The 13770-nt window shown below is 35.6% G+C and overlaps 1 protein-coding gene across 1 annotated transcript in view; it reads right to left on the reverse strand.

Moving 5' to 3' along the window:
* Positions 1-13770, reverse strand: part of mast2 (microtubule associated serine/threonine kinase 2) — a 177144-nt gene that overhangs the window by 136584 nt on the left and 26790 nt on the right. The window contains exons 2-3 of the mRNA XM_073852553.1: positions 466-613; positions 29-174 (exon numbers count right to left, since the gene is read on the reverse strand). Of these exons, the coding sequence (XP_073708654.1) occupies positions 29-174; positions 466-613 (294 nt within the window). The remainder of the gene's footprint in view (positions 1-28; positions 175-465; positions 614-13770) is intronic.

The raw sequence follows: 13770 nt of genomic DNA on the forward strand, positions 1-13770 counted from the left end.
TGCGCATGCGTGGTGCACATCCACTCACCAGTCCTGCAGTGAGAGAAGGGGCAGACTGGCCAAAGGATTGACTCCTCATGCGGACCAAGTTATTGGGCTCTCCTGCGTGCTGCTGCCAGGCCAGCTGACTCACCCCACCGTGCATGCTGCTGGACAGAGGCAGAAGCTGCTTTCCTGCGGCACACCGAGGAAACAGATTTAGGACAGTCATTACTTGTTTGTGTATGTATCTGTCCTCTGTGGTCAAAAACAAATCAAAGCCAAGCCACAGATTTTCTGACAGCTTTTATATAACATGAAGGAAATCTGCAGTCTTTGTCAATCACTTATTAAATGAAAATTTGTGATATAAAAAAAAAACTGCATCCATTGAAGAGAACAATCAATTATTCTAAAATCATGTTGCATAACGTGATAAAGTTGTGCACAAACTTTTACACAAAAGGCAGTTTTGAGGTGTCTCACCGGTGAGGATGCCAGCCATACTGCTGCGTCTGGCTCTAGTGTCATCCTGACTGAGCTGCCGCTGCAGTTTGGTCTTTCCTGCGGCAGGAGACAGGTCGGGGTTGCTCAGCTTCCTGAACAACAGGGGAGGCGGCGCCGGCAGCTCCTGCTGAAACACACACACAGATTAAGAATTTTTCCCTTTATTCAATGACAAACAAACACAAAACTGTATTAGCCAATGCCACATAAGAGACTACTGAACCTTGGAACAGACACTTACGTACAGTTGTATATAGTTATAACACTTCACAGCGTCAACTCAATAGCAATAAAGTTGATTTAAAAAGTGTTTGCAACAGCTCCATCCACACTGTGGCACTGCATCACACAGCAAATAATCAATCTGAAAATGAAGACTTGCTGCCAAGACTTGAGCAGGGGGACATATTCTACTTATCGCAAACAGAATGTGTCTGTGAAGTTTCAGCTCCCCACAGATCTTTTATTATATAATTTTGAAAATGCCCATTTTGAGTCGAAGCAGAAACATGCTGTTTTTGTGCAATGCTCTTTAAATGCAAATGAGCTGCTGCTCACCGCCCCTTTTTTCCGGAATAGGGCTATGCCTTTACAGCTCATACTTGAGATTCTATGTTAAAATCATGTTTTAAACCATATTAGTTTAAACTTCTGATATAGAGTTTTCTAAACGGCTGTCAAATGGCATGTACTAAACTAAGTTCTCTTTCATGTCTTAATGCGCTTGAACTGTCAAATACACACTTGTAAGTTAATGTTAAAAACACACAAGTAACAAAAAAAAAAGTCAGTTATGTCTGTTATGGCGTTAGAATCGGTACACAATTGTAGCCTGCAAAAACAAAGATGGCGCCATGGGTGGAAATGTGCAGATTAAGGGGCAGTAATTAGGGGTGGGAGAAAAAAATCGATTCTCCGATGCATCGCGATTCTCTCTTCAACGATTCTGAATCGATTCCTAATATTTCAGAATCGATTCTGAGCTTGTTTTTTTTCCGCATATGTGCGCGCTAGAGACGCTGCCGGCTTCATTGCACAGCATTTGCACTGTGAGACTCGTGCGCACTGCTTGACATTGATTGCTTCCACCCGCCGTGTTTTACTTAAGTTATGCTTTCATTTCTGCCGTCTGGAATGCAGTACTATTAGATGCACTGACAGACTTTCGCGTGCGCTTTGTGTTTGTTCGTCCTAAAGCTCGATTGCAGATGCGGTTAAATGCACTTGCGTTTTCAAATAGTTTTAAACGAAACTGTACATACAGTCAGTTATGTTTTCAGAACATCTGATATATCGAAATAGATCTGTGCATCAGTGGCGTTCCGTCCATATAAGCTGCTAATGCTCCGCATACCCAGGCTGTCAGAGAGAATGCGTTCACGTGTTAAATAATATAAACATGCTTATAAGTTGATCCCTTATTTGAGATAGAATCTTCCGGGCAAGCAGATTCTCCGCATCTTCCTCGACTCCTCAGAATTGATGCGCATTCTCTGTTTTTCTGTCATGCGCATGACTTTATTCGCGGGGTAAGCTGTCCGCGAAGCGCTCGCCCAAGCGGAAAAACGCGCTGTTGCTGCCAGATCCTGACTGCCGAAAATCATATTGTGTTTGATGCACAACTTACTCGACTAAATCAAATGAAAAACAAAAACAAAAAGCATCCTAACTGTATATTATCATAATTTCTCAACAATTCAAAATGTGAAAGTCCACTGAAAAAATAGCCTAAATGTCTATAATTTTCTCAAATAATAATAAACAGGGAAAAGAGGAAATATTAAAATATGATTTCGTCTTTGATTTTATTAGTTTCTAAATAATCTAAAGATGTAATTATTTTTGGTATTACTGGTGGTTTTAGCACTAAGCATGCCTGGTTAAAAAAAAAAAAAAAAAAAAAAAAAAGTCACCGTTCGCCACTGCTGTGCATTAGTTTGTTAAAGCTGCCTGTCTATGATCTCATCAGTAATAATAAAACAGCAGTAATGCTGAGGAAAAAAGAAAAACTATTGTCTGTAAACTTTTAGATACCTAAAGAACACTTATTTTAAATAAGTAATTGTTTTAAAAAGTACCTTGCTTGTATAGTTTAAAAAAATAAAGTAAAATTGGCACAAAATAAATTTGATATAAAACATATGAAAATGTAGCTATGTGCAGTACTATTGAAAACTAAGAATGTGAGCATCATGATATTTAGTTAATAATGAAAACAGTAATTAAATTAAATTGAATCTTGAAACCAGTGAAGATTGACACACCTACTTTTACAGAGATTTCAACTATAAACAAAAAGCATATAAACTGCAATTTTACATGTTTTTAAAATTGTAAAGTTGTATTTGCACAGCAGAAGAATTAATTGGGGAAAAAATGTAGATCAAGAATCGTTTTGGAATCGGATCGTGACTCCCAGAATCGGAATCGGATCGGATCGTGAAGTGCCTGAAGATTCCCACCCCTAGCAGTAATATTATAATAAGATCCCCTTACCACGTCACGGGGCAAGAAGACATCAGTACTTAATTTTGTTGACAGGAGCAGATTTATGAATGATTCTCATTACGCTGTTTCAGCGCAGATTTTCTTTGCGCTTTGGACTTTGAACCCTGACTAACAAGCTTGTGCCGTGCTGTCAGAATACACACATTTTGTGCTTGTATTAGAAAACAATGTTCTGTAGTTTATTTACTAATGGTTTAAGGCCATTTTGTGATTTCAGTCATCATACAGTAACCAGCAAAAACCACCCTTTCCTCTTCTCATCGAATACATGCAATGCGGTACTAAACTGTCTCTGAGTGTCGGTGCTGTCTTTCTCAGACAATTTTAAATCCTTCCACACTGCCAACATGTTTGCTACATTAGCGTGCCTTTATTTGTTTGCGTCACGTCATTGTTTGGTAGAATTTATTCTGCCTTTTCACTTATTTCGGTTGCTACTTAAGACTGGTTTTGTGGTCCAGGGTCACAAATGCAAAGCGCTACATAACATTCTACTTAGAAAAAGGGAAATAGAGTAAGCGTGTTTCATTTTCAAAGGCAACACATAATAATAAAAGAAAATGCAACATGTTTTGCCTTTGCGCAGCAGAACAATCAATTAGAAAAAACATACCTGTCAAAAAAAAATAATGAGGTGTTTACAAATTCTTATCCCTAGCTAAGAAACCTGCAGCAGTTATTCTATTAGCCTGTATTTTGCAATCAGCACATTAACAAGCCACAAAAAGAAAACAATGCGAAGCTGTCATCCACACAAAAATTATGATGACAGGAAAACAGAACATTCGAATTTAAGAGGTAAGAAATATAGACCCAAACTGCGAGCCAAATTAATTTCTTTAAAGACGCCTGCAGATTCATTCATACTCCCTGTGTTCTCCGTCAGGATGGGAAACAGACGTTGCCATGGAAATCTGGCAGGAACTCAGCACTGGTCACATCCTCTCTGTGGTGTCACGAAATTCCAGAAACATCTGGAAGGCCTGTTTGTATCAAACGCGCAGCGCTCATAAAACCACACCACGAGGCCTCAAAAGTAAAAAGCCTCAAAGCAAACAAACGTCAGTGTTGTCACTAGAGCACAGACAAACAGTGAAACAACAAACCAAATGCAATCCTACAAGTGTCCACTGGAGACACAAGAAAACAATGACCCGGAAAGAAAACAAAGGGCTGTAAACAAGTTTCACAATCACAAGTCAGCACAGGTATATTTGTAGCAATAGCCAACAATACACTGTGTGGGTCAAAATTATCTTTTTTATGCCAAAAATCATTAGGATATTAAGTAAAGATCATGTTGCATAAAGATATTTTGTGAATCTTTTACCGTAAATATATCAAAACTTAATTTTTGATTTGTAATATGCATTGCCAAGAACTTCATTTGGACAACTTTAAAGACGATTTTCTAAATATTTATATTTTCTGCACCCTCAGATTCAAAATTTTCAAATAGTTGTCCTATCTTAACAAACAATTTTAAAAAATTACCCTTATGACTGGTTTTGTGGTCCAGGGTCACATATATGCTGTCCCTTTGCATTAGTTTAATAAATGCATTAGTTTCCACAAAAATACTAAGCAGCAACTGTTTTAGCCATTGATGATATTAAGAAATGTTTCTTGGAGCATTAAATTAGAATAATTTCTGAAGAATCATGTGACGCTTCAAACTGAAGTAATGGCTGCTGAAAGTTCAGTTTAGCCATTACAGGAAAAAAACACATTTTACAGTATATGCAACACAGTAAATTTACTTCACACCACAAACACAATACTGTGCATCTCTTACCTTGCGCATGTTTGATTGCTCTTTCTTTGTTTTTAATTTATAGATACAACGTTTCGGATAGATCATTCAGTGGCACCAATTACCACTTACACTATTCTTAAGGTTGCTTCATTTGTCATATGCTCTCAGCTCCTAAAGTGCAGCTAAATTTCCAGCCAACACCATCCATTTTCTCCAACCGGCTATAGCCCAGGTGAGCAAGTGCACACTCCATCAATGACAGACTGAAAGATGCAGCCGTTGTTAAGTCCTGCCTGAGAGGATGGCATCATGTTGCATGTGGGGGGCTGGGTGACTGACATTAGTGTGGAGTCCCAGGGCTAATCAGCTGAGGATCAGGGACACAGGTGAACACACGTGAGGAATACGTCGGGGAAGGGATACTGTCACCTGCCTCAGGATATGCATTGTAGTCAGTAAGATTAGTTCATTTCCAGAATTAAGGTTTCCTGATGGTTTTCTCACCCCTATGTCATCCAAGATGTCTGTGTCTTTCTGTCTTAAGTCGCAAAGGAATTAAGGTTTTTGAGGAAAACATTCCAGGATTTTTCTCCTTATAGTGGACTTCAATGGGACCCAATGGGTTGAAGGTCCAAATTACAGTTTCAATGCAGCTTCAAAGTGCTCTACACCAGGGTAAGGTTCCCCAAATCTTATGCTGCCTTCATGTGCTATCGTAATTATGGTAAATACCAAAATCCGACATCGAAATTGCACATGAACACCCACTCACGTTGTAATTTCCACTGGAAAGCTCGAAATTTTTTATGATACCCGAGTTGCCGAGATGGGATAAACTTTGACCTTTCAACATGGCGGACAGCAACAAAACTATACTGAATGGTAAACATTGCATAATGTTGAAAGTTAAAAAAACTTATATAGGCTATATAACATATATATACTTATCTAGGCTTATATAAAAACTTATATAGGCTAGCTAAAACAGAACCATTAGTTAGTATTGTCTTTAAAAAAAAAACGATACTATTCATGATCAATAAGATATACAGCCTATCATTTATCATTTGCGTTTTGATGCATCCTTTTCTTCCTGTAGCAGATGTATTAGGGAGTTTATAACCGTTTTAAAACTTTTATCCAAATAGCATGTGAGGACAAATTCCGAGTCCGCCATGTTTCTCTTCACTACGACAACAAAAGCACCTGAACACGACACACTGGTAATTTCCACTTCACAAGTGGAAAGCATCATCTTTCCCATATCACATGAAGGCAGCATTACCCTGGAGGTCCAATGCACTGCAGAGTTTAGCTCCAACCCTGATCACACTCACCTACCTTTTATTCTCTAATGATCCTGAAGACCTTGATTAGCATGCTCAGGTGTGTTTGATTAGGGTAAGAGCTAAACTCTGCAGGAAAATGGATCTCGAGGTCCAGATTTGGTGATCCCTGCTCTACACGATCCCAGCCAAGGAATAACGGTCTTATCTAGTAAAACGATTGGTCATTTTCTTTAAAAAAATGTATTTACTTTTTAACCACAAATGCTTGTGTTGCACTAGCTTAATCTACAATTTGCTATCATTTACCATAGATTTACTGTAGTAGCACTAGCTGCACCATGGTATTGTGGCAGAAATGTGGGTATTTGTGTCAAATCTTATTATATTACTAATGTATACATGTATTAAATGTATTGAAGGAGGATATAATTACCGTATTTTTTGTGATTAATCTATACTAAATGAATTTAGACTGTTTTTCATACAAATACATAAAAAGCCATATTACATTTTTACCATGGTATTGAGGTGCTATATTTGTGGTTTTAACTATGATTATCAGGATCTAAATGTATGCTACTAAAGAGAAATAATAGTTAATTAAAAACAAAACAAAAAAAAGTCAGAATAATTACATTTCACCATAGGGCTGGGCGATATGGCAAAAATGTAATCTCGATAATTTTTTCCCATATTGAACGATGACGATATATATTTCGATATAAGCTGTTGATGTTGCCAGCTTTAAAATAGTATCCCAACAATGACTAAAGCCACAAAAATTAAAGGATTCATTAAATTACATTTTTAAGTATAGTTTATTAACAAAAGCAGATTACAGATTTGGCCTTAATTTAAATAACTTACTAAAATAAATGAAAAAAATAAATAAAAGTTGTGACAGAGTATGGTAAATGAGAGTAAATGTACAAAATGTGAACATAAAATTATTGTAAAAACATAATTTGTAACACATTTATTTATTTCTTTATTATTTATTATTATAAACACAATTGTTTATTTTTTCTATTATAGGTTGAGCTATTTAAATTAGAGGCAACCACTGCATTTTGAAACAATCTACAGTATAAATATCAAAAAATTACGACACAGCTCTTTTTTAATCGTATTAAGTGCAGACAATTCAGCCATAATCAAAGTAGGCTACTCTCTCATTATTCAAAGTGCAAATAGAGACGGAATATTTCAAGCATGATACAGAGCTATAGACATACACAACCTATCATAGTCTACATGCTGATAACAGCCTAGATATGTCATGTAGCCTAATTTGTGCGCATTGCGGAGTCACTCTCTAAACAAGGGGGATTAAAATTGCTTTTGAATGCGCGTGCGTTTTTTGCTTTCGGTTTCAGTTTTAACAATCGCGCCAAACTCTCAGCTGAGCTGAGAGTCACTTTTCAGATAGTCAAACCACTTATATAACGGAATTCGTGCTACCTTTTTTTGTCGACAACTTCAACATCTTTGGATAATAACTCTAGGTTAGTTTCTCTTTCGTCGCTGCTTCCACTCTCTTTTTTTTGTCGTCCTGGTGTAAGGTTGCTTCGCAAAGTGCTGTAGAAAATGAACTTTGTACTTTGACGTGCACACGCACGCTGCACGCTGATTGGCCGCTGTCGCATATTTCTGCTGTGTGATTGGCTCTTAGATTAATCCATATCGAGCAAAAAATGTCTATAGCTTATCATCGTTATTAACATAAATTTTATCGCGATTCGATATGATATCGTTTATCGGCCCAGCCCTATTTCACCATATAAAAAGTGAGGTTGCTATAAATTTACAGAGATATTTTGATAATGAACATAAATCTACATCTGCACCAAATGCGTATTTCTAAGAGACAAAGATATGTTTTATTATTATTAATAATAAGAGGCGACACAAACCCTTGATTTGAAACAATATTACTTATTAGAACATGTAGAACTATTAATTTTTTTCATACTATTTTTTATTTATTTTGTTAAGGAAAAATGACTGGAAAAGTGTAAAGAATTCAAAAACGTGACGTGTTTGTCATTTTCTCATCATAAAGAATAGTTTAAAACCACAATTAACCGTCTGTTTTTTTACAACTTTCACATTAGAGCTTGAACTTGAAAGAAATAAAATTTTGACATTTATAATGATAATTATCTATATCGACTGAAAGTAAGCCAACAGCCCTTTACTCAAAAAAAAAAAAAAGGAAAATGACTATGTCAGACGATATCTATCCTACCTTTTTGAACCAAAGTAGACGAAGAACTAATCGGGCGGGATCTTTCCAACGAGATCCGAAGACGCACATGCGCATCGCAGAGCTAGTGCAAGACAAGCCCTTTAGTGTTAAAAAGCATTCTTTTTTTTTTTTTTAGAAAATGACTGATCGTTACGCTAGATAAGACCCTTATTCCTCAGCTGGGATCATGTAGAGTCCTTTGAAGCTTCAACTCATTGATCCCCATTTAAGTCCACTATATGGAGAAAAATTCTAGAATGTTTTCCTCGAAAAACTTAATTTCTTTTCAGCTAAAGAAAGACAGACATGAACATCTTGGTTAAGTAAATTATCAGGAAATTTGTACTTTGGAAGTGAACTTCTCCTTTAACTCTTGTTTTGATGCCACAAATTGGGTCAGTGGATCATTACTATGTTTGGAAAAAGTGAAAGAATGTGAAATAACTATAAGTGACAGCTGTTAAAAAAAAAAAAAAGCAAAACAGGGCTCTAGACTAACTTTTTGCACTGGTTGCACTGGTGCGCCTAACTTTTTTTCTTAGGTGCACCAGCACAAAAGTTAGGTGCACCCAAATTTTCAACCGCATCACATTTAACACTGCAGTTTTACAAGTTCACTTTTTTTTACTTTTTTATTTTATTTATTTTTTAATTCCTGTCCATATAGGCAATATTGACTTGTAAATGATTAACTAACAATCTGGTCAATATAAAGTTCTTTATTTGAAGCATATTTTTTCCCCAGTACTTTACCCTACTTTGTGTAATAACAAAAACATTTCAGTGAAAAAATAAGTCCAAAACTCTCTATTTTAACATTTTGAACAATAGGGCTCTAAAATTGTTTTTTTTTTTTTTTATTTCTATTTTTCGAAATTCTTGTTTTAATTTTTCTCATAATCAAATGAAAGCATAAACATGTATTTATTTTTAATCAAATGAAAAATAAACCTTTTTAATTTTTGGCAAACATATATATGATTTATAAATGGGAATATATAAACACCAACATTATACTGTACAAAAGTAATACAGGACTAATATTGTTTTGTTTCATGTTAAACCGTACTTTTATTTTGACAGGTTTCCGTGAAGTTTCTGTGTGTACAGTATGATGTGATGCTTTCTCAAATGAAACGGTAAAAGTGACACAGTAGGTTTGGAGATTGAGTTTATCTGTTCATGTGAGATGCAAATTCCAAAAATTAGCGGGAGCGTCACGCGTGCTTCAGTAGTCTATATGCGTGTAGTTAAAAAAAAAAATACACGTCTCCACCATTAGCCTAATACATAGAGGCGAATGGAACATGCAGGATTCGTTTTAAACGGTATTTTTGCCTTTCAGTTTTCATAGACACTAGTCCATATCGCGATTTGAATTAAGTGACAGACCAACTTTTGATTTATCAATCCAGAAATCAACGTATTACGTGGCATTCCGCGCCATAGTAAATTCGTTTTTTTATGAATGGAGTCCGCGATCCAGTCCGTGTTTTTGCGGAGGAGGCATTGTAAACGCTTGCCAATGTAGAGACATCCTGACTGCATCACATGCATTTTCAAACGTACACACACGCACAGGAATATCTGGACCATGGACAATCAGAGGGGGGGCGGGATCCGTCCTTTATCTCTGATTGGTTTAGACCACGATATGGGTCTAATGTGTGTCTGTTGTTGAGCAACAGGGAGACTTTAAGAGTGAAGGAGTTTCATTTTTTTTCCCCTCGAACGGCTGGTCGCACCGGTGCAACCTTTGATTTTTTTTAGTCGCACCATTGAGAAATTAGGTCGCACATGCGACCAAATTGGTCGCACTCTAGAGCCCTGCAAAAGTATGTTTGCGCATGGCTAAATAATAACAGCTGTGTAGAAAGCAGAAAGTGCACTTAAAAGGTATCATTTAGACAAAAATGACAATTCTGTCACTGTTTACTTGTCCTTGTGTTGCTCAAACCATGTGACTTCCTTGTTATTTTTCTGAAAATCTTCCCCTCCAGCTCAGCTCTCAACTTGCTTATGCACAGAGTTTTTATCATTAACTAAAATTAAAACCATAAAATCATTTTCATTACTTGACAAACAACTCAAATTAAATACTTAAAACTTATACTTATTTAATTTTAGCTAAACTTACAGTAACAATAGAATACAACAGACTAGAAAGGCGAGTAAATGAATACAATTGTAATTTTTTTGGATGAAAAGTCTCTTTAAATGGCTCTGTTTGCACTTGAATACACTGCTTCTCACTTGGTTCAGTGAGTCGTGCTTTGACAGAGCATGAAAGGGAAAACTACCCGGTTAACTCATGACCTCAGAATCTAGAGGCCTTAATGACTCTCCAGTGAACGCTGTGTGTTTATACCCAGCTCACGTTGCACACTTGTAGCAGGGCTAATTTCACTTCCCCAGATGTTCTTCCAGAGGTCTCCTCTAATCAATTTCTCCAGCCCATTCTTATATCCAAGCATTTCTCTCAATTTAGACCCAATCAGACTGACTGACGGCAACTCACTACTCAAGACTCAAGATGGATCAACGGTCTAGTGAAGAAAGTTCACTGATCACTGAGAAAAAATGCATTGGCTAATGAGATGACTGATAGGTTTCAACCTTATTTACAAAATTTTGAAACAAATGGGCTTATTCAAGTAAGGTTATGATGTTTCTTCTTAAATTTGTCATTTAAAGCACCACCACTACAGCCAAACACATGCAGACAGAAGTGTAAAATGTGTCTGTTTGTAAGAGAGAAGAGACATAGACTGCCCTTGGTCAGGATGTGATGGATAAGAGTTGTCACTGCGCGACCACATAAGGTCAATGCTCAGCACTGTAGAACCACAGAAGAAGAAAAAAAGTGAGGGAGCTGCATGTGAAACAAAACATGTGTCACAAGTAGCACAGTGTTTACTGTACAAAAGCAACATTTAACACTCTGACTTAAATATTAACACTGTGAAAGACATACAAAGCTAAATTCCTGCTAACTGAATGGTTGATTTGACAGTGAGAGTAGTGAGTGAGTCATTTTTTAGCTCCCGAGCCTCATGAGGAAACGAAACACAGCCAAACAAGCCAAGCGTAAACTTAACAGAACTAATCGGTTAGTTCCTGAGATGTCACACTCTAGTGCTGTGCCACCAGCAGGACCTTTGTCCTGGAGAAGATGGAATTATAGAGCAGTGAGAGCGTCAGGGTCCAAGTGTAATGTTGATATGCTTCTGTTGGTTTATTAAAAACCCTGAGCTAACCCACAGGCAAAGCAGCACAAAGCAGGCAATGTTAATATAAGAGTAACTCAATCAGAAGCTAGAATCTCCTCCACAGAGAGAATGCTTAAAGTCAGATCTCTGAGATATCCATTCAACACCTATGTTTGCAGACCCAGTTGAAAATTATTGATCACGTTAGGCTGCTTGCAGCAGCACAGCTGCTGACAAACAAAGCTGAGGTGTTGACTTGGGGGATGGAGGTGGAAGGGAAGAAAAGAGAGCAGCACCTGCATGCCAATTTTGCAGTAGTTCTACTTAATAACGCAGCATTTTTTAGTTATGAGCTGAATGGAGAGCCAAACAGTAATGTGATTAAGGCATTAGATTAATTAAAAGCCACAGCAAGGGCCTAAAATTAAATAAAATAAAATAAAAATCTAATCAAATTAAATCAAATCAAGTAAAATGAAACAAAATCAGATCAAATCAAATCAATAAAATCAAGTAAAATCTAATTAAAATAGATTTAAAAGATTTAATTAAATCAAGTGAAATAAAATTCAATTAAAAATAAAATAAAATAAAATACAATAAATCAAAATAAAAAATATAAAGTCAAATCAAATAAATAACACCTGATAGAAATAATAAAATAAAATCATATAAAAAACAAATAAAAAAAAATAATAAAATGAAATAAAAAGATCAAATCAAATAAAAAAAATCTAATAAAATAAATAAAAAATACAAAATAAAATAAAAATAATAAAATAAATTAAATTAAATGCAAAGAAATCAAAATCAAATCAAATCAAATAAAACAAAATAAAAAAAACAAAGTAAAAAATAAATAAATAAATATAAACCAAAATAAAGAATATAAAATAAAATCAAAAATTCTAATCAAATTAAATAAAAATAATAATAATAAAAACAATTTAAATAAAAATAATAATACAATTAAATAAACCAAAATAAAAATATAAAAATAGAATTTAAAAAAAAAATCTAATCAAATCAAATAAAAATATCACAAAATAAAATTTGAATAAAATAAAAATAAACCCAGAATTGAGTAAAATCAAACAAAACATTTTATTATTTAAAAAAAAATAAAAATAAAAATAAAAGTGAAATAAAGTAAACCATCCAATCAAATCAAATAAAAAACAAAACCAAAATATAAAATCTAATTAAAATATTTAATTAAATTAAAAAAAACACCAAAATTAAGTAAAATCTAATCAAATCAAATAAAAAATTAATAAAAAAACAATTAAATTAAATTAAATTAAACCCTTACACACATTATTGCTTGAAGTTGTCATGTCTGACTTTCTAACCAAACAAAGGAACGATGGAAATTAACCTCAACCTGTTTTGCTTCTTACCCTAATCAGTAGTCAATAATAATAAATAAATAAAAATGTCTGGACCTTGATTTCAGTAGAGGTAACAATCAAGGCAACTACAACAACAAATGAGATACATCCAGCTGTAAGCATTTGCCTCCCTTTCTCTCAGGTGTCACTGTGCAGCTTACTGGGTTCATAGCATCAGTGTAGTGTGTTTTGGTTCACCACTGACTCATTAACTGTAATGAAATACAGGTCTGCGTCTGTAATCCATCAGTTATGTCTGAGCATTTCCAAATCCAAACATTTGTGTCTACTTGTGATTCACTCTTGCTTCAAGACAATCCAGGTTTTTTTCTTTCCACCCACTCTGCTTTCTAACTCCTTGTCCCACCCTTTGGGAAAAACACTGTTCTTATGAATACCAATGACAAAACAGACTGCAACCAGCTCTGCACTGCACTCAGACACACAGGTGCCATTTGCAACAAACAACAAATGGGACAGACAATGACAAACAGATGAGCAATGGCTGTACCCTGGCTCTATTCCTGAAATTCAAGGCAATTAACTTTTAAGTATAAGCTCCCTCATACAGCTGGAACAGTCCAGCAATCACCTGCTACAATCACCAGTCAGAGCAGAGCAGAGCAGAGCATCTACTGCGGTACAGAAAAACAGCTCATAAAATAGTCAATCCCTCAGGAATACCAACATAAACACTTTCACTCTGCCTGGCAGTCTGCCATGCTGTGGTCTAAGAACTACTGGCCTTTCTGTTTGCCCAAGCAGGTGAGGTGTGCTATATACCAGATCAGAGTCCACAACCGCAGCTTAAACACTGCAAATAGAAGATAGCTGGTATTTATTTTACACATGATGTCAGTAGCAATTCATGCAAAGTAGGGGT

This window comes from Garra rufa, chromosome 12, assembly GCF_049309525.1.
Source record: "Garra rufa chromosome 12, GarRuf1.0, whole genome shotgun sequence".
NCBI lineage: Eukaryota > Metazoa > Chordata > Actinopteri > Cypriniformes > Cyprinidae > Garra > Garra rufa.